The 20,593-nt window shown below is 57.8% G+C and overlaps 2 protein-coding genes across 2 annotated transcripts; both read right to left on the reverse strand.

The window, feature by feature from the left end:
• Nucleotides 1-233: 233 nt before the first annotated feature.
• LOC307217469 (D-beta-hydroxybutyrate dehydrogenase, mitochondrial-like) lies at nt 234-20,539 on the reverse strand (the record flags this gene model as incomplete). Its single annotated transcript, XM_079978635.1, has 5 exons — nt 234-3,316; nt 3,891-4,043; nt 12,145-12,289; nt 14,487-14,597; nt 20,330-20,539. 5 exons carry the CDS (start codon nt 20,537-20,539, stop codon nt 2,847-2,849), a joined length of 1,089 nt encoding a protein of 362 aa, XP_079834761.1. The 3' UTR covers nt 234-2,846.
• LOC307217133 (uncharacterized protein) lies at nt 8,588-11,469 on the reverse strand. Its single transcript, XM_079978263.1, has 2 exons — nt 10,097-11,469; nt 8,588-9,195 (listed from the first exon to the last, which is right to left on the reverse strand). Exons 1-2 carry the CDS (start codon nt 10,964-10,966, stop codon nt 9,157-9,159), a joined length of 909 nt encoding a protein of 302 aa, XP_079834389.1. The 5' UTR covers nt 10,967-11,469; the 3' UTR covers nt 8,588-9,156.
• Nucleotides 20,540-20,593: the final 54 nt, after the last annotated feature.

The raw sequence follows: 20,593 nt of genomic DNA on the forward strand, positions 1-20,593 counted from the left end.
CAAGCACAGGAGCCTTGCCAGGAAAGATGGCAGCCCCTCTCCATCCAGGGCACGACTCCCCTTGCAGCTCAGCGCATCCACTCTTGACCAGAGGAGAACCAGCATTGTGTGTCAAAACCCAGAAATCCCCCATTTCACCTTCCTCTGGGATAAGGCTTTCTTCCTCTGACAAGGGTGGATTCTGCCAGAGGGCGGCAGGATCAGACCCACAGAGAGACAGGGAGACACGGGGGGGATGAAATTGTTCACTTTATTTCTTTCTCAGTGTGCAGATGATCAGGTGCCCATTGTGTTCCAATGATTTCATAGTGCAGACAAATGGCAGTGCTGGGGGTGGGGTGGGGGGGATGAAGTTACACGCATACCCCCCTCGCATCACTTGCATGCCCACGGTGCTCAGGTCAGCGTGGCTTCCCTCACAGAAAAGTAAAGGGATACTGCTCTGTGAGCTACAATTCCTGGATTGCGGGGGGGTTGGACTAGATGACTCCTGGGGTCCCCTTCAACTCTGCAATTCTGTAAGTTGTCACAAGGGGTCTTTGGAGAGTGAATCTGCAGTGGGAAACTATGCCCAGTCCTCCTGCGACTGCCGGGTCCAATTACATGCGCTTGTTCCCAGCATCACATGCACGGCCCAAGAGCAGCTGGCGCATGCCTGAGCTGGCCAGAGGCCCACTGGGTGAGCGGCTCCTGGGCTTGCCATGGCCTTGCCCTGCTTAGGGGGCAGCCTGCCAAGGGGTCCAGCTGGCGTGAGGGACATGGCTGGGCAGGTGCTCCTTTGCAAAGGGAAGAGCCAGGAGGTCACTGTGGCTGCTTCTGACGCAGAAGTGCTGCCTGCATGTGCGTGTGCCTAACGCACTCTGTGTATGCCCAGAGACACCTTGGCCACATTTGCTTGGATTATGAGAGATCTTTAAGGGAACCCGCAAACCCCACCTTTCGGCAAAGGGGAGATCACGGAGGGGCGGAGGGCCTCCTGCGATCCCACAATCAGCATGTTCTCCATCCACTGTTGCAGGGGAGGCCCATGTTCCTCAGTGGCGGCGGAGGGGGGGGGGATAGAGTAAGGTTACCAGTTTTTCCCCCAAAGAATCTGGGGACACTTTTTTTTTAAAAGAGGGGGGGAAGTAATTTTTTTAAAAGTTTTTAAAAAAGAAGAAGTAATATCTTCTCTTCTGTGGTCTCCTCTGGGTCCTGGCCTGCTCTCTTGGAGCGCTAGCCCCCGTGGAGTAGGCTTGGGTCGGGCCTGGGCTTGGCCACGTGTCCTTGCTCTCCTACCTCTTTCCCTCAGCAGCGGCAGCAGCGGTGCAACAAGGTTGGGGCTCCCCTCTTTTTTCTCCTTCCTCTTTCTCTCTCTTCCTTCTCCTTCTCCTCTCCCCTTTCTCCCTGCATCAGCTCCAGGGTTTTCCTGGCTCTCACTCCCAGCTTGATTTGGGTCGTGGGGTGTGTGTGTCAGCAGTCCCCCCAGTTGACACAATGGGCGTCCCTGGTTCCCCCTCGGCAGTGGCGGGGGCAGTGGCAGTCTCAGCAGCCCGGAGCCAGGCTGGTAGCGCACTTGGCTCTGGCTGGCTTCAGGAGCTGCTCACTGCCGTGGCTCCCGCCATTTTGCCTTGCCAGAAGTCCCCGTGTGTTGTGTCTTGTGCCGTTGAACCAATCATGCCACATTCATTCCCTACTAATAAATCTACAACACTTAAAATATAAATCCGGGGACATTAAATGAAATCCGGGGACATTCCGGGGACAGATTTTGTCCGGGGACAGATTTGTGAATCCAGGGACTGTCCCCGGGAAACGGGGACGTAGAGAGTTGCTTTGTATGCAGAAGGTCTTCAGTTCAATCTCCAGACGCACCTCCGGGGAAAGTGCAGGAGGAGAGATCGTTGCTCTTGTGCTTGGATCCTGCTTGTGGGTTTCCCACTGAGGCATCTGGTTGGCCACTGAGAGGAGAGGGGGCTGGACCAGATGGGCCCCCTTTGGCCTGATCCAGCAGACAGGCATCCCAACTGGCCAAGACCTTTCCTCCTGCTCAGGAGAGAACGTGAGGGGGCTTGATGGGTCAAAGGGCTGACTGGGTGGAAGCTGCCTGGCTAGGAAGGACTCCTGGGGTGGGGGTGGGGGTGGGCTTGAGGGTCCTCGTGTCCCAGGCCCTGATGCAGCCCTTCCTGGGAGCCCCAGCTGAGCGCAAGGGGAAGTTTCTGCTGCAGCTGGCATGGGATGCTCTGCCCTGGGGGTCCCCTCCCCGTCTTTCTGTGGGTGCTGGAATTCCTTGAGCAAAATCCCCCAGCCCCCCAGCTCAGAGCCTCCCCCTGTGAGAGACAGAGCCTGCCCAGGCAACTGCGGGGCAGGCTCTTTGTGAGGCCTCCAGAGCAGAGGCAGCCATTTGCTTCCTTGGCATGGGGGGAGGGGGGAAGGAGGGGTGCCAGCTGGCATCCTTGCAAGTAGTCAGTGGCCCATTTACACTCCTGGAATCTGAATGGCTCCCCCACCCCACCCAATGCAGGGTCTCCTGGCAACCTCATCGCTTGCTGTGGGCACATTCAGAAGGTGCCAGAAGTGGAAGACACCAACCCCCCCAACCCAGCAGCTTCACTCCAGAAGAACCTAAAGGCTGGTGGGGTTACTTTCTTTGCCAGGGCTGCCTAGAGACACCCTCCCCAGCCTCAGGAGCCACTTGGGCTTGCCCTGGGTGACTCTCAGGCAGGCTGCCAAGATGTGGGCGTAGGATCCTAGAACCACAGCCTTGTGGAGTTGGAAGGGACCCCAAGAGTCATCTAGTCCAAGCCCACGCAAGGCAGGAATTGTTTGTTTCCAAACTGGGCACCAGGCCAATGGGCAGCGAGGGACTAGCGGACGTAGAGCCAGTCGGCCAGAGCCGTGGGCAAGTGGGTGAAGGCCTGCAGCCGGACCCACCAGCGGGCCTCCATGGGGTTGTAGCGGGCGTAGGGGTGCCGCGCGGTCAGTGCCTCGGTGATGTCATCCAGCACAAGGGAGACGTCCCTCAGGCCGCTGCGCACAAAGCCCTCCATCCGGCGGACCTGCTCCGCGAAGTAGGCCTCTCCGTAATCCGCGCGGACGGCTGCGCTGGCCCCGCTCCACATCTGCTGGGCCTCGGCCTGGACTCCGTCCCGGGTCAGGATGCCGGTGGCCGCGATGAAGTTGCTGGGCTCCACCGCGACCACCCCCACCCCCCAGGGGTACATCTCCTGGCGGAGGCAGCTGGTGAAGGCCTCCAGGCCGGCCTTGGAGATGCAGTAGGAAGAGCGCAGAGGACTGGACATGCGGCCCAGCATGCTGCTCACGTTGACCACGCGGCCTGGAGAGGAGCAGAGAGGCAGGCGCTGGGCGAGAGGGAGTCTCTCTGGGGAAGGACTTCTCAGAGGGGGGCAGAGGCTGCCAGGAAAGGTCAGCGACTCATCGGGGAGCTTCCCAGCACCACCCCCCTATGGTGACTGAGAGAGGGGGGGAGGAACTCTGTATGTGCTCAGAAGCACACCTCACCAAAATTATTTTCCATTTCACTGCACACCAGCTTTGGAGGTCAGCCATGGTGGAAGCCCCAAGTCCCACTGTCCCGTGGGCTGAGCAAATCCATGCGGGCTGAGGCTGCCCACTTGAGTCTGAGCTCCAGAGCTGACCCATCTGCAGCAGGATCTGGAGGGAGGGATCCTGCAGCCGGAGGATCGTGTCCCAGCTGCCCCACCTTCTGCAGGGGCTCCTCAGATGCTCTTGCCAGGGCTTGTGACAGGCCCCCCCCCCCAGGGGCTTGCTGCCCCTCCCAGGCCACTGCTGGCTCAATTCTGCACCAGGAAACCCTGGCAAAGGGACTGAGCGCAGCGGGGGGAGGGGTGACAAGGAGGATGTCCCTCAGGAGGTGGACAGTGCCGTACCTTGGGCCCTGCGGATCAGGGGCAGAAAAGCCTTGGTGACTCGGATGGCCCCCCACAGGTTGACCTCGGCCACCCTCTGGTACTTCTCCACGCTGGTGAATTCCACGTCCCCAAAGGAGGCGACTCCGGCGTTGTTCACCAAGCCCCACAGACCTGTCAGGCAAAGCAGGAGATGCGTCCTGGTGGTTCTGCCACAGGAACAGGGTCCTCTGCCCCCAGGGACACCCAGCCCCCTCTCTCCCTGCCCCCTCCCAGGGCCCAAAGTGGGACCCTCTGAATGAGGACGCCAGTGGAACCTCCAGAATCAGCCTGGAGGGGAAACACAAGGGGCGCCATCGCTGTCAGGTGGCCTCAAAGCCTACTTCTAGGATGGAAGTGGCCCCAATCCAACAGAAAGGTGAAATTAGCAGCCAAATGTAACAAGTGCATATTCTTGCTAGTTAGCATGAGAAAGGGTTAACACCACAGAGCCGTATTGCTGGCACATACTCAGGCACATACTCAGACCATAGAAACACAATTGGTAGACAGGGTTCTGTGTGATGTCATTTCCCCTCCATATAGTACTTCCTGTCCCCTCCTCTCTTCCTTTGGCCAGTGTTGGAGGCAGAGTTGCCTCTGCTTGCTCCAGTTTGGGGTTCATGCCTGAAGCTACTTATACTGTAAATGTAAGTCTTTTGCCTGCATAGTTTTTACTGCTGCCATTGCTGTGAAGCATTGCAAGATTATAAGTTATATATTATTTACAAGTTGTTGCCTGATTGTTTGTTAAGTGGAGTAAGAAAGGGGAGCCAGCTTGCTTCATGAAGCTGGACTTGCTCAAAAGCAGCCGAATTCCTACGCTTTTAATTTTGCTGCCAAGAATGGGATTTTGAAACTCAATCCTCGCTTGTGGGAGCCTGGAGGGATAAATTGCAATTAACCTCTCCTCTCCTACCCATGAAACCCATCCCACATTCTGCGCTGAAATGAGTAGGGCTACTGGGGGGAGCACATCCATGGGGGAGCCATGGGGTCTCCATCCCAGGCCATTTCCTCCTCTCCACGGATCCACCAGTGTCTTCTGTCCTTGAATTCTGAGCCCCAGGAGGTGCAAGAGCGCAGAGGGGGTTCTGCTGCCCCTCCTCTCTCCCCTTGCTGCCCCAACAGCCCCCAAAGAGGCTCTGGAAAAGAGGCTGGAAGAGTTTCCCAGGAATGTCTCCCCCGGTCAATTCCACCCAGAGAGACCCACTCAAGGACCTTCTGGCAAGTCCTGCAGTGCAAGAGGTTGGACTAGATGAGTCCGCCAACTTGACCAAGCTCTGACTCTGTGAGTCTCCCAGGGGCTGCCAAGACCCTCTCTCTGCTGCCCCCTCTCTCCTCCAAGGGGTCTGGAAGAGACAGGACAGCTCTGCCTCCCCCCTCCTCACAGCCCCCTCTTCCTGACCTCCCAGTCTCTGAATCAGAAGGATCCTGTACAGAGAATCAGGAGCACCACCTCCACGAAATTGGGGGACCATTTCTGTGTTTGGGGTGGTGGCCAGAGGTCTCTGCAGGGGTGGGGGGCTTCTCCTTTCCTGCCTCTTGCAGAGAGAAGGGGTCCTTTGAGGCTGGCTCAGCTGAGGGCATCTTTGGGGCTCCTTACGCAGACCCCCCCCAAAGCCTCTTGCTTGCCTGGCTCCACCCTCTCCTGTTTCATTCCTCCCTCCCATCCCTGCTCTGGCCCAGCCTCCTCCTCCTCCTTCTCCTCCTCCCTTCTGGCCCTGATCCCTGCTCTGCTCCTCCTGCTGACTCCCTTGGGTGGAGGCGGCCCTTTGCACAGTCCTCCCTGCCTTGCCTTTGCCCTCCTTTGCTCTTTGCAATCCTCCTCCACCTCATCCCGCCCCAGGGAATGTGGGGCTCAGCAGCCAGAAAGGCGGGGCCAGGGGGTGCTGCTGCTTCTGATGCTGCCCGGGGGGGGGGGGGCTTCCTAAAGCCTGCACGTCCTGCAGATGACCTGAGCTGACCTGAGACGGGGTCACCTGCCAGCTGTTGGCTCAGAGGTCCACACCTCGTCCTGGATCAGGCCCCCAGGCAGGCAGCCCCCCCCCCCCGCCCCGTGCCTGCAAGATGCCAGGATAAAGGCAGCTCTGTAGCACAAGGAAGAGCCCTGGCTCATGCGGGGGGGGGGGGCTTTTTAGTTTAGAGTAAGAGGCACCATTTTCCCCAGTAGTGATGTATGGAAGTGAAAGCTGGACCATCAAGAAGGCTGATCTCCGAAGAATTGATGCTTTTGAATTATGGTGCTGGAGGAGACTCTGGAGAGTCCCATGGACTGCAAGAAGATCCAACCGATCCATTCTGAAGGAAATCAGCCCTGAGTGCTCACTGGAAGGACGGATCCTGAAGCTGAGGCTCCAAGACTTTGGCCACCTCATGAGAAGAGAAGACTCCCTGGAAAAGACCCTGATGTTGGGAAAGATGGAGGGCACAAGGAGAAGGGGGCGACAGAGGACGAGATGGTGGGACAGTGTTCTCGAAGCCACAAACATGAGTTTGACCAAACTGTGGGAGGCAGTGGAAGACAGGAGTGCCTGGCGTGCTCTGGTCCAGGGGGTCACGAAGAGGCGGACACGACTAAACAACAACAAGAAGAGGCACTGAAATATACTCAGAGTCGCAAAGTGATTTCATGCTCTTTATTCAGCTCATAGTGGTGAGGAGGAATGAATGAAAGTCCCCTCAAGGTATCTGCTTTATATACATTATTTACACAATGGGCTGAACATGATTGGCTAATTCCGGAATTCTACTGTAAGCCAATCAGGTTGTGGATTCACTTCTATCTGGAGCATGATTGGGTAGTTCCTGCCAACCAATCATACTGCTGCATTGTTCTAGGACCAATCAGACTGCTGCATTCTGAATCCTATTGTTCTAGGACCAATCAGGCTGCTGCCTTTTGGATCCTATTGTTCTAGGGCCAATCAGACTGCTGCAGTTTGGATCCTATTCAACCCAGTACATAACACCCCTCCCCTCTAAGTTCCAGTCCTGCCCGGGAGGTCGCATTCATAGTCCTCAAGGTACGCTGGCGGCCTACGTGTGCGTTGCGGCCTGGGGTGTTCCCTGGTCCGGGGTTCAGGTTCTGGCTCGTGTTCCAAGGATGCTGGCTGTGATGGGGCTGTTTGGTCTGGCGCAACCGGCTCACTCAGTCGTGGTTCTGGTTCCGGTGTCCTTTCGGCCTCGCAGGTCCTCTCTGTATTTACTGATTCTGCCTCTCCTGCTGGCCCCTCGTGCTCTATGGGCCTCACTGCCCCTCTGTTCCCTTGGGACTCCTCTGCCCTTTCCTCCTCCTGGTTTTCTCCTGGGAATCGTCGCCGTATCTGGTCGCAGTGGCGGCGCCAGCATTGCCCCCCATCCGTTAGCACCTCATACGACACGGGGCCAGTGACCCTGGTGACTGTGGCGGGTACCCATGCTGGGCCTGCCCCAAAATTCTTTGCGTACACTGGGTCCTGAGCCTCGAAGGTCCGGGGGTTCTTGCCTTCCCCCACCACTGCCTCATCCTGAGCTCTATCGGGGTGAAGGCGGTCCAATCTGATTGCAAGGCGCCGACCCATTAGTAGTTCAGCGGGGCTCCGGCCAGTCGTTGAGCTGGGGGTGCTGTGCTGTGCTAGAAGGAATGTGGCAAGGCGGTACTCCCAATCCCCTTGTGTCATACGGCGAAGGGTGTCCTTGGTGGTCCGCACCATGCGTTCTGCTTGGCCATTGGTGGCAGGGTGGAATGGCGCCGAACGGATGTGGCGGATGGCGTTCTGCGTTGTGAAGGTTTGGAATTCTCCTGACGTAAATGCAGTCCCGTTGTCTGAGACGAGAGTGTCAGGGAGCCCGTGGGTTGCAAACAGCCTGCGTAGTACCCGGATGGCTGCGGACGTAGAAGTGGACGGTACCAGTGCGACTTCCAGCCATTTGGTGTAGGAGTCCACCACTATGAAGAATGTTTTCCCCTGAAAGGGGCCAGCGAAGTCCACATGCAGGCGTGACCATGGTGCTCGGGCGGACTCCCAGGACTGGACTGGGGCCCTTGGGGGATCTGGGCGGGATTCTTGGCAGGCCTGGCAGTGTTTGACCCAGGCCTCTATCTCTCCGTCGATCCCCGGCCACCACACATAACTCCTGGCAAGGGCCTTCATTCTTACTACCCCTGGGTGTGTCTCGTGTAGGGCTGTGAGGACCCTTTTGCGGAGGGGCTGGGGAACAACGACCCTGCTTCCCCATAACAGGCACCCCTTGTGGGCTGACAGTTCATGTTTGCGGGTTGTGTAGCCGGCGAATTCTGGCCCGGGGCTGCTGCTGGGCCATCCCCTCCACACCCAGTCCAGGACCCGGGAGATGACCCTATCTTTCTTGGAATGGTGTGCAACTTCTTGTGCCTGAATGGGGCGGTCAGGAAGCAGCTCCAGGCTCATAACCTCTTGTGCAGGTGCTGGGTCGGGGCCTGTTTCCGGTAGTGGTAGCCTGCTGAGGGCGTCCGCATGGCCCATCGCCTTCCCCGGACGGTGAATCAGTGCATACTGGTAGCTGGCAAGGAAAATTGACCACCGGAGGACGCGAGGAGACAGCACTTGGGGGGTCTGCTTTTCAGGGGCAAACAAGCCAAGCAACGGCTTGTGGTCAGTCACCACGGTGAAGGGCCGCCCGTACAAGAAATCATGGAATTTTTTTACTCCCTTCACGATTGCCAGACCCTCCTTGTCGATTTGCGAGTAGTTCCGCTCGGTTGCGTTGAGTGTCTGGGAAAAGTATGCCACTGGTACCTCTCTTCCATCCGGGAGTTGGTGTCCCAGGACAGCGCCAATTCCATAGGGCGAGGCGTCGCATGCTAGCACCACCGGCAGCCTCTCGTCGAAGTGTGCCAAGACCGAGTTTGAGACAAGCAAGTCCTTGACTGCCTGGAATGCGGCCTCCTGGCGCTGGCCCCACACCCAAGGGGCCCGCTTGTCCAGGAGTCTGTGTAGGGGCTCCGCTACCGCCGCCTTGTGGGGAAGGAAGGAATGGTAAAAGTTCAATAGTCCCAAGAAGGCCTGGAGTTCAGTCTTGTTCTTGGGCGCTGGGGCATCACAAATGGCCCGTACCTTGTCCCCAGTCGGGTGGACCCCTTCTGCGTCCACCATAAATCCAAGAAAGTCCACCTGAGGCACTCCTAGTAGACATTTTTCCCGCTTCACCTTGAGACCCGCCGTCTGGAAACGGTGCAGAACGGTGCGGAGGCGGTCCTCAAACTCCTCTGGTGTGGGCCCGGCAATCAACACATCATCGAAGAAGGGGGTGACGCCAGGAATCCCTTTAAGTAGAGAGTCCATTAGATTCTGGAATATGCCTGGTGCCACGCTGATACCGAATTGCAGCCGCTTTACCCTGAATGCTCCTCTGTGCGTCACAATCGTCTGTGCCTCTGCTGTGGCCTCATCTACTGGCAGCTGTTGATATGCTTGGGCCAAGTCCAGCTTGCCAAAAATTTTCGACCCAGCCAGGGTGGCAAGAACATGGCTGACCACTGGCACTGGGTATGCATGGGCCGTAAGGGCCTTGTTTATGGTACATTTGTAGTCTGCGCAGATGCGGACCGAACCATTAGGCTTGACGGGTGTGACAATTGGGGTTTCCCAGGGGGCATTAGGCACCGGCTCCAGCACTCCTTGCTCCACAAGCCGGTCCAATTCCTCGTCTATACGGGGTTTCAGGGCAAACGGGACCCGGCGGGCCTTGAGCCTGACCGGTCGTACTGCGGGGTCAAGCTGTAGAGCAATTGGGGGGCCCGTATACTGTCCCAATTTCCCATCAAAAACCCCCGGAAATTCCTTGCATATGGCGTCCACGTCCACTTGTAAGCTAGTGTGGTTCACCCCGGTGACGGCTAGCCCCAGTGGTCCAAACCATGCCAATCCCAGTAAGCTAATGTAGGGGCCCTTGACCACCAGCAATTCCAGTTGCCGCGTCCGCCCTCGGTATTGCACCCTGAAGGTCCCCACCCCCATTGTGGGGACCTTACGTTTCTGGAAGTCCCGGAGGGTGAATGGGGCCGGCCTGAGTTTGGGACCCCCAGTAGGACACAGTTTCCTTAAGGTCCTTGCCGAGATTATGGATAGAGTTGAACCCGTGTCAAGCTCCATGCGGCATGGGGCCCCCTCTATCTGTACGTCAACATAAATTTTCTCTACGTTGGGGTGGGGCAACTGGTATACCTGGAAGTCCGTGAGCTCCGTCGAGTTGCCTTGGTGCGTTGGGCCCCGGGACCTGGGGCTCTTGGATTGGTCATCTGATGCCTGGCGTCGGGTGGGCCGAGCCCGACACACCCGGGCGATGTGTCCCGATTTTCTGCACTGCCTGCACTCTGCGTTGCGGAAACGGCAGGTCCTCCTCTCGTGACTTTCTCCGCAACTTGCGCAGTTCCCTCCTTCTCGTCGAGGCAGCTGTGGTATGTGGGCTGCTTGAGTGCGCTGCTGTACTCGGTGCACCTCCTCCCTGTTGGATCCTGAGTCGTCGGTGAGGTCTTCATGGTGGACCCTCGGTTGGGATGGCTGGCTCGGCCGTGCCTCTTGCGTCGACCTCTCGGCAGCTTCCGTTGCCAGGGCCTCCTCCAGAGCGACCTGGAACGTTAGGTCCTTCTTAGCGTAGAGGCGTCGTTGCAGCTTCTCATCCCTCAGGCCACCGACGAGGCGGTCACGAAGCATGTTCTCCAGCTCTGAGAAGTTGCAGAACCGGGCGGCTTGGCGGAGAGAGGTCACAAACCCAGTTATGGTTTCCCCAGGGGCTTGCCGCTTTGCATAGAAGGCATTTCGACGAGCCACCACTGAGGGCTGTGGCGAAAAGTGCCCCTTCAGCTGTTCCATTATTGTTTTGTATGGAACAGTAGCAACGTCTTCAGGCGCAAGGAGAGCCCGGGCAATTTCAAATGTCTCCTCTCCGCAAACGCTGAAGAATATTGCCCTCTTCTTGGCGTCTTCTTCATCGGTGACCCCTTTGGCTTCTAGGAGGAAGGTGAAACGGGAGGCGTACGCTTCCCAGTCTCCGGATGCTGGGTTGAACGGTGAGAAGCTGCTGTCGGTTGCCATTCTGAGTTCCTTGTGTCCCGGAGCTGAAGCCTGGATACACGGTGCGAGGCAGCGGTGCGGCAGGTGGCGGTGCTGCGGTGCTGTGTGTGGCAGTCAGCTCAGCGGGATCCCATCCTCGTCGCCAGTGAAATATACTCAGAGTCGCAAAGTGATTTCATGCTCTTTATTCAGCTCATAGTGGTGAGGAGGAATGAATGAAAGTCCCCTCAAGGTATCTGCTTTATATACATTATTTACACAATGGGCTGAACATGATTGGCTAATTCCGGAATTCTACTGTAAGCCAATCAGGTTGTGGATTCACTTCTATCTGGAGCATGATTGGGTAGTTCCTGCCAACCAATCATACTGCTGCATTGTTCTAGGACCAATCAGACTGCTGCATTCTGAATCCTATTGTTCTAGGACCAATCAGGCTGCTGCCTTTTGGATCCTATTGTTCTAGGGCCAATCAGACTGCTGCAGTTTGGATCCTATTCAACCCAGTACATAACAGGCACCATGGTGGAAGTTTATACAGTTGGGCCTGGCAGGAGAAGCAGACATAGATAAGTTTTCCTCCCTGTCTCCTAACTCCAGAACTCCTGGGCATCCAATGAAGCTGAATGTTGGAAGATTCAGGACAGAGAAAGGAAAGACTTCTTCATGCGGCACATAGATAAACTGCGGAACTCCCTTCCACAGGAGGCAGAAATGGCCATCAACCTACGAGGCTTTCCAAAAGGACTGTGCCAATTCATGGAGGAGGAGGAGGGGGCTTTGGGGGCCGCAGGAGGGGAGAGCTGCTCTTGCCCTGGGGTCCTGCTTGTGGGCCTCTTCCCGTGGGGGCCTCTGGTTGGCCATTCTGAGAAGAAGATGCTGGACTAGATGGGTCCTTGGCCTCATCCAGCAGCCAGGCACTTCCGAGGTTCTTAGCTCATGATCCCAGCTCCATCCGCTGCCTCTTTTCCAGGAACTGCGCCACCTCCCTTTGAGGCCCCCCCCCCGACCTCAGCCCTCCCCACTGCCTGCTCAGGATCAGCCAGGATCAGCCTCCCCTCTGTGCCACCCGCCCCACAGACACCAAGCAGGTCCCTCTGGCCACGCAGCTGCCCCAGGGATGCCAGCTCCAGGGGAGCAGAGACACCCCAGCCCCCACGTGGCCCCATAGAGCCAGTCCCTGGCCAGAGGGCCCTTACCTTGCTCAGGCGCCTTCAGGCTCCCGGTCACGAGTTGCAGAGCCCTGGCCACCTCCTCCTCGCTGCAGACGTTCATCTGCAGGACGTGCATCCGCCCAGAGGGTCCCAGGCGCTCCAGCTCCCGGGCACCGTCTCCTCCTTGGTCCTGCTCAACAGACACAGGGAAGAAATCCTTTGCCCACAATAGCCTGCCAGGGGTGGCCCCCCTCCAATCCACTCCCAGGGCCCCCTGGATCAGGCTGGGGGCTGGCACTTAGCCCCCTGACCCCCAACTGCTGCTTCCTTGTCTGCAGGAAAGAGGGCAGTATTGGCAACCGTGTTTTAAAACCTGCTTCGTCTGTCTGGGAATGGAAAACCAGGATAGTGTAATGAGTTTGGGGAATCAGGCTGAATGCCAAGACATACCCAAGCCTTGGATCCAGCAAGTGTTAAAAGACAAGCCAGGCTAGCTTCCCGAGGAGGAGATCGCTTGGGTGATGGGCCATTTAGAGAACAAAGGAAAGGGGCTCTGTGTGAGATGGCAAAGGGGTGGCCTCGCAGGTAGTTAGAAGGAATTGTTGTTGTTGTTATATTGCTTCCCAGACATCCATCCATCTGGTGGGTGGGGGTCCTTGGTGGGGGTTCCCACTCCCCTCCACCAGGCAGGCCAGGGGACTGGGATTTCCTCCCCACCCCCCCAGCTCAGCGGCCTGCTCCCCCCTTCTCTGCTCCAAAGGCCCAGGCAGCCCAGAGGAGACGCCCTGTCTGGCTCTCCTCTCCACGGACGGAGGACGTGGGCCGGCTGTATCAGGAGGGATTTCCAGATTCATAAACTGCCCCACAGCCAAAGGCTGCCCAAGGGGGTGTACAGTCAGAGGAACAGGGTTGCAGACCCAGCTGAAACCAGTAAGGCCATTCCTGCGATTGTGCAAATCCAGAGGCTGACGGGCATTTCAGGGAAAGCCTTTGGGAACAAGGGCATATTATGGATTACTGGTTGTCCAACTTCATTTGAAACCACAGGGAAGACACAAACCCTTTTCAAGGAGAGCAGAGGATCCCCAGAGGCGATTCTGAGGCAGGAAGCCTGGCAGTTGGGATGGGGGTGGCCAGGGATGTCACTATTTTCTGGGAACAGAGACACAAAATCTGGCAGGGGAAGGTCCTCACTTTGCAAACGGGTTCAGGGGCTGAAGGGACGCCGTCCCACAGGAATCGGGAGCCCAGAGGAATAGTCCTGGGGCCTCTCTCTGCCTGTGCAGATGTCCCCTGCTGCCCCGGATGTTTACAAGGGAGCCAGGCAAGGCGGCTGAGGGCACGTGGCTTGGAGCTGTGATGAAGAACCTGCACCTGCTGCTCCTGCAGTACGGGGAAAGTGAAAGTGAGCTGTCACCATCTCCACGGCAACAGGGCCAGGCACAACCTCACTTGGGATGGAAACTTCCAGGCTTGGCTGCCAGGTGGGGGGGTGCTCGCTGGCCCTGCCAGGTATCCCAGGCAGGCAGGCAGGGAGGGAGGGAGGGAGGTCACCTTGGCCGGCCTGAACCACAAAGGAGATGGCTGCGTGACCTCTGGGTGACCCTGGGCAGGAAGGCGGCTGCGGGGGGGGGGGGAGAAGGTGGGGAGGAGGCCACCCAAAGGCCCTCTCTGGCAGGAGGAGGAGGAGGAGGAAGAAGAAAAAGAATGGCAGAGAGATCTCACTCCACGCCCCCCCCCCAGCCAAGGGAGCTCCCTCACCCAGCAGACAAGGCCCGTCTGTGGGGCAGGAGGTGGGGAAGGGGCAATGGCAGGCCCTGACCTCCAAAATTCCCCCAGAAGGACCTGTCCACACAGCCTCTCCCACCGGCCTCCGGGGCTCTGTCCTTGGGCACAGCCAGGGGCCTAATCTGTGCCCACCCCCAAGTCAATCTGCCCCCACAAAATCCAACCAAGTTTGGTGTCCGCAGCAAAAAGGGAACACAATGAAGCAGGCGCCCTGCTGGGGTTGGGGGGGAGAAGGGGGGCTGGCACCCCACCCACTCAGGGTGTTGTATGAGTTTAGGTGGCTTACAGCAATGGCATCCCCCACAGCTGGGATGCCTCCCCTGGGTGAAGCTGCCCCCCTTGGGGCACAAAATAGAAACACTCCCCGGTTTACACTCCCCGGTCTCCTCTTTCCCAAGTGAAGTTCTCCAGAGGCTGTGGGACTCCTCCCAGCGCAGCCGATGGTCAGGGGGGAGGAAGAGGGTGGGAGTCGTAGTTCAGCAACCTCTGGAGGGCACCCGGTTGGGAAAGGTTGCTCTGCAGGGTGGGCACAGCAGCAGCGCTTCTCTTCTGAGCCCGTCTCTCGTCCAGCTGGGTGGGCAGCAGCAGCCCCCCCTCACCTTGAGCAGGCAGGCGGCAAAGACGGTGAAGCCCTCGGCGTGGAGGCGCCTGGCCAAGGCCTGGCCGAAGCCTTTGTCGCAGCCGGTGATGAGCACGGCCTTCCCGTCGGCCTGCAGGGGGGAGACAGGAAGGGGCCCCCTCAGAGGAGGAGCAGGCAAGGCTCAGCCGCCAGGGAGAGAGCATCTCTACGCTCTAGACCAGAAGGGTCCACGTGCGGCCCTCAAGGCCCTTTGGTTGGCTCCCGCCCTCCTGCTTCCCTAGTTAGGACGTGCCCAGCTTTGGGAAGGAGATGTGAAGGCACCAGGGAGAAGCTGCCTGAGCCTCCTGTCTTCATGGCAAAGCCCTCCGCCTTGCTTAGCCGGTTTGGGGAAGGCAGCAGGAGGGCCAAGCAGGGCGTGGGTGTGTCAAATGTCGGCCTCTCTTCCCCAGTGACCCACCCTGAGAGACGGCTTCACCCAAGCACCCTCCCAACTGGAGGGTCCCAATCCACCTCTCCTGCTCCCACACCTCTCTCAGCCATCCGGGTCCTAAGAGGCTCAACAAAGGCAGATTGGTGGCTTTAAAGAAGCAGGAACATTCCTGCCTTCCTCTTCCAGCTAAGGATGGGAAGAGGCAGGCAAGAGCAAGCCCAGAGGGGCTGGGAGGAAGCATGGCCGGCCAAGCCCCCCCAGAGAGCAGAGTTTGCCTCTCCTGATCTGCACCCCCTGAAGTCACAAAGGGGGTCACCCTCCCTCTGAACCCACCCCATTTTGTGGCTTGCCACACTTGTTGCTCTCTCCTGGCAAGCTCAGAGGTGCTGTGTCTCCTCCCGACTCCTAGGAAGCAACATTTGATTCAGAAGCCTCCCGCATGGTGGCCCACTGCAAAGAAGGCTGTCCGGTGGCACAGCAAGGGTTAAGAGCTGCTCCCCTGTGGGCAGCAGGCGCAGAGGCAGGGGGCTGTGGCACAGCGTGTTTGCTGCAGAGACACCCAATGGGCAGGGCCCCTTCTTCCTTCCTGCACCAGGAGGGTCAGGCCGGTGGTCCTCCTTCCTGCCCGTTCTCCTGCCCCTCTTTCCTGGGCTTCCTGGGCACCTTGTGCAATGAGCCGTCTGGAGGCGGCTTCAGCCGCAACAAGTTGTGGCGGCAGATAAGGATCAGGCCTCAGCTGCCAAGCAAGTTCCAGAGCCGGTTTTTCAGGGCTGGGAGGCTGCTGAGCCTCACCTGACCCGACTGCTCTCAAGGACAAGCGAATGGGAAGTGCGAAGCGAGGGAGAGAGGGAGAGCCCGCTTGCCAAGGGCGGGTGACTGGGCTGCTGGCCTGGCATGTGCGGTGGCATCTGCCCTGCGTCACCCTGGGCGAGGGAAAGAGTGACCCGGCCTGGAAAGTCCTCTCGGGACATGCCCTGCCCGCCCAGACCAAGGAGAGAACTCGGCTCTGGAAGCAGGCCAAGGCAGCAAGGGCAGGAGCTATTTTGAAGCCCACAAAGGAACAAGGAGACCTGTGGTGTTTACAGTCCTTGTCAGCCTCCACTCCTCCCTTGCCAGGCCCCCCACACACATCCACAAATGTCGACAGGCCAGCTTAACGGGGGGGGGGGGACGGGGACCGATGGACGGAGCCACACCTGAAGGTGATTCAACAGCTGCTGCCTTTGGGAGCCCAATAAACTGGGAAACCTCCAGACTAGTTAAGGCAGAGCGCTGGGACCTAAGATTGTTTGGAACCACATTTTAAGCACAAATTGCTCAACTCCTAGGGCTGCCATACATCCAGAATTTCCTGGACATACAGTATCCAGGATTTGTCCTCCCAAAAATAATGTCCAAATGGAATATTTGAGGATTGGTAGAAATGTTTGGGGAAACCCAGGCATATGGCAACCAATGCTGGAAATATATATTCCCGCACCCCCCCCCCCCCCAATTTTCTAAAAAAATAGCTGTCGAACTATTTTGCACCCCTACCACCCCCAGAAGCCCTTGGTGTCCTGGCTAAGCAAATGGCTAAGCAATTGCTGTTCTCTAGAGGTGAGGCAAAGGTGCCCAAGGCCAGCTGTGGTCCAGCAGATCAGCCGGAAGGAAGAGAAACTCCAGCAGCCTGGATCCAAAACGAAGCCACAGCAAAGGAGGCCCTGCTGGCCCAGAGGAGGACTCAACTAGACAGCGGCAAATAAAACGTTCTGGATGTGTTGTAAAGTGCAATATACAATTGTGACGCTAGATGGCGACCGTGAGCGATAGCAAATTCAATGCATTTTTTAAAAAGAGCATTTTCACAACGTTTCGAATATGTCTAGAATTGTAGAATGGTAGAGTTGCAAGAGACCCCAAGGGCCAGAAGCCTTCCAACTCTACAGCCCTATGACTTACAGTCTCCAGAAAGGGCTGTAGCTCCGTGGGGCACACCGTCCCAGCTCCCCTCCCCACCGGCAGAACCTCCAGGCTGAGGCGACCCCCCTGCCTGAGACCCCAGAGATTTGCTGCTGGTGGTCAGTGCAGCCAGTCCAGAGCCAGACGGCCAAGGTCCCATTGGGCAGGAGGCAGCTCTCTGCATTCCTCAGCTTGCTCCAGACAAGGCCCCACAGCCCCACCACCAACCATGGGGCGGCAGCCTGGCCCCACCGGTATGCATCTCTCTGCAGACCCCTGCCTGGCAAAGGACCACGGCCAATTCACATGACCTCTGGGGTGCTCCGTGGACAAGCACTGTGGCTGTAGCCAAAGGGCACCCCACTCTCTGCAGCTGGGGGGGCAGAAGGCGCTCTGCTCCCTGGGACAGGCGGGGCGAGGAAGGGAACCTGCACAGGCCCACTTCCCAGCTGGCTCAGCCCCAAGTCCCTTCTCCTAGAGCTATGGGGCAGGGGCTGAGCTAAGGCACACTGGCTTGGTCTTCCCCTCCTCCTTGCCCCCTCCAGGTGATCTATTCCAGCTGGGACTATTTTTCAGAGGTGACCTTTGCCTGCCTCTGGGTCAGACTCTGAGCCCCACATTCCTCTCTCAGGCACAGGAGGGGTTTGCCCTCTGTCAAGGGCGAACAGGAGCCCCTCTGTGGTGGGGATCCCGGCATTGCCTGGCTCTAGCTTGGCTCCCACGGACACAGGAGACTCCTTGACCTGACCTCCCATTATCTTTCCCCTGCTCTTCTCACTCTCCTGTCTTGTTTGCTCCCAGGAAGCCTTGTGGACCCTTCGACTCGGTTTCCCTTCTGGCCGCTTGGGCTGAGAAGGGCTGCCTAGTCCACAAAGAGGGGGTTGGATTTAGATCAGTGCAGCTTAAGTCTCCAAGGGGAAAAAACAAAATCCTGCAAAGTTACTGGCTTAAATCAAGTTTCACGTTTTGTAACCTGGCTCTTTCCTAATAGCAATGAGCTCGCTGTAGCCATGGAGCCATGTTTACTTGCAGCTAAATAGAGTCCTTTGTGCTGCGCAAGAACCCCAAATCTTCATGTTGCCAATGTGACTTTTGCACAGAAGCCAAAAAGGAGGGGGGGGGCTGCAATGAGTGACTTTGTCTCTCTCTTGCAATGACAGTAAGCAAGACCATTTGTTGTGGGGGGGCTGTGACTCAGTCGGAGAGTATCCGCTTTGCAGGAAGGTGGTCTCAGATTCCATTCCTGGCACTGCTGAGCTGGCCTCTTTCTCCCACTGGCTGGCAGAGCGGCCGGCTGAGCACTCCTGCAAATCCTGACACCCCCCACCCACCGTCTCCTTTCATTCATTGTGAACTGGGAGACTGGCTAGGGCTGCCCAAAGGGAGTTGGCACTTAAGCACAGGCACTGCTTTTCATGCAGCCCAGAGTCCAGTTTTGGGACTGAGTCTCACAGCACTGCAAGGCTCCTGGCACACAGAGATGTTAGCCAGGGTCTTCTGTGTCCCCCCTTCTCCTGCCTTCCCAGCTTGCTCTAGGCAGCTAATTAAGTACAATCACAAAATTTGGTTTTTCAGAATTTAACAATGACCATGACCCCATTGTGAACCATCATTTGCTCCAACTGCCAGCAGACTACTCTAGAACAGCCTCCTGTGATTGATTGCAGAGTAAACGTGATAGAAAATTTGGTATTAAGAAATGCACTGAAATTTTTTCATTTATTAAATAAAGAAATAAAAATGTGCAGTTATGTGGTCATAATCATTGGATTTGAATTGAGAGGCGGAAGCAACCTTCCCCCCCCCCCACCTGAGCCCAAGATTGGCAATATTTGTTTTCATTGGTTAAGCAATTACAAGGCAAGAAAGCAAATGGGATTGAAAGGTTTTTAATTGGTTTGACAAATGTGCTTTATGGTATCAATCACGCAACAGAATTAAAAATCCGCTTCCTTGATTTTCCCTTCAAGCCAGTGCAGCAGCCCCCCTGCCAGAGAGGAAGGGGCTCCAGAGCTGGGCTCTTCAGCTTTGGGGATGCAGAGACGCTGGGCCTCTGGGCTCCACGGCACCCCGCCCTCTCTGGGGCACACAGGGCGCCTTGCTGACCCCCACAACGAGGATGCAGGGGAGGGGGGCGGCTTTCTTCCTAGCCTACAAGGCAGCGGAGCTTCCTTGGAGGTAGCTGCACAATTGTTGCTACTTTGAAGATTTGCACCTTGCCTTTCAAGCAATGATTCTCAAGGCAGCAAACAAGAAACAGGAAATATTACAAAGCCCCAATGCCAGGCACACAACGGAACGGCTTTCATTGTTTCAGTTTGCAAGTTTGAGTCTGCTGTAAAAATTCTTGCAATTGGATGTGTTTTAAGCTGTAAATTGCCCTGGAACCTGACATGATGAAAGGCAGCTTTAAGTCATTGGCTGTGTGGATTGCAGCATTTGGGACTTTTTAGCTTAGAAAAAGGTAAGAGGTGATGTTGAGGGAAGTTTGTAAAGTTACGCCTGCCATGGAGAAAGTGGGCAGAGAAAAGTTTCTCTCTCCCTTTGGCAACACTGGAACTCACGGATATCCAATGAATGTCAAAGGATTCAGGGCACAGAAAGGGAAGTCCTTCTTCATGCAGAGCACAGTTACACTGTGGAACTCCCTCCCACAGGAGACAGTGACAGCCACCGACCTGGATGGCTTTAAAAGAGGAGAAATCAAAGGACTGGAGGAGGAGGAAGAAGAAGAGAGGGCTACTGATGGGCTACTAGCCATGTTGGCCAGACTCTCCCCTTGCCAGCCCGGGCTCCTGAATCCCAGTTTGGGAAAGTGCAGGAGCAGAGAGTTGCTTTTGGGCTCACATTCTGCTTTTGGGCTTCCCACAAAGGGCACCTGGTTGGCCACTGTGGGAACAGGAGGCTGGACTAGATGGGCCCCCTGGGGCCTGATCCAGCAGCCTCTGTGTGTGAGAGAGGCCTGAGGCACCTAGTCCCCCCGCTGTCTCCCAGGCCGCCCTCCTCAGGCCTTGCTCTGGCACCCCCAGATCCCCCCCCCCTTTTCGGAGCCCCGTCCTTCCAGGCTGCTGGGATGGAGACGCTTGTTCTAGGGAAGAGCGCAGACTTGATCACCAACTCCAGAGGCGAGGAGGAAGGCGAGGGGCTTCCCTGAGGCTCTTTTTTTTGGGGGGGGAGCCCTGCCCAGGGCAAGGAAGCCAAGCCGGGCCCAAGCGGGCAGCAGCTCTCTGGATGAGCCCCGGGGCTCCCGGCCCGGGAAGGTATCAAATATCTTGTGTCCCCCCCGCCCCCCCCCCCGTTGCCCCGGCTCCAGCCGCGCTCCTCCTGGCCCAGGGGGCAAAGGGCAGCAGGCCGGAGGCTCGGGGCCCCTGGGGGCCGGCCAGGCGGGCCTTTTCTGAGTTCAGGCCGGGGCCTGGGGGCTGCTTTGGCCTCCTCCCCCCCGAAGCGCCCGCTCCCTTCTTTCCGCGCCCCCTTCTCGCGGCGCTACTCACGGCCAGGGCGCCGCCCCGACGGGGCAGCCGGCGGCCCAGCAGAGGCAGCAGCGCCACGACACCCAGCGCGCCCCCCGCCCGCAGCCAGAGCGGCAGCGCCAGCAGCAGCACGAGAAGCAGCACGAGAAGCAGCAGCAGCAGCAGCGGCGGCGCTGCCGGCCCGGGCGCGAGGCGGGCGGGGCCCCCCGGGGGCGGCGGCGGCCTCGGCATCTCCTGGCGGGGCGGGGGAGCGAGCGGAGGGCGCGTGATCTCACTTCCTGGCCG

This window comes from Podarcis cretensis (assembly GCF_951804945.1).
Source record: "Podarcis cretensis genome assembly, chromosome: 5".
Lineage (NCBI taxonomy): Eukaryota > Metazoa > Chordata > Lepidosauria > Squamata > Lacertidae > Podarcis > Podarcis cretensis.

Bases quoted from the DNA above. Each gene is read 5' to 3' on its own strand.
- LOC307217133 (XM_079978263.1), bottom strand. From the start codon at position 10,966: ATGGCAACCGACAGCAGCTTCTCACCGTTCAACCCAGCATCCGGAGAC. The intron at 9,196-10,096 runs GTATACCAGTTG...CTCTACTTAAAG, and splicing joins CGGAGCTCACGGACTTCCAG to GGATTCCTGGCGTCACCCCC.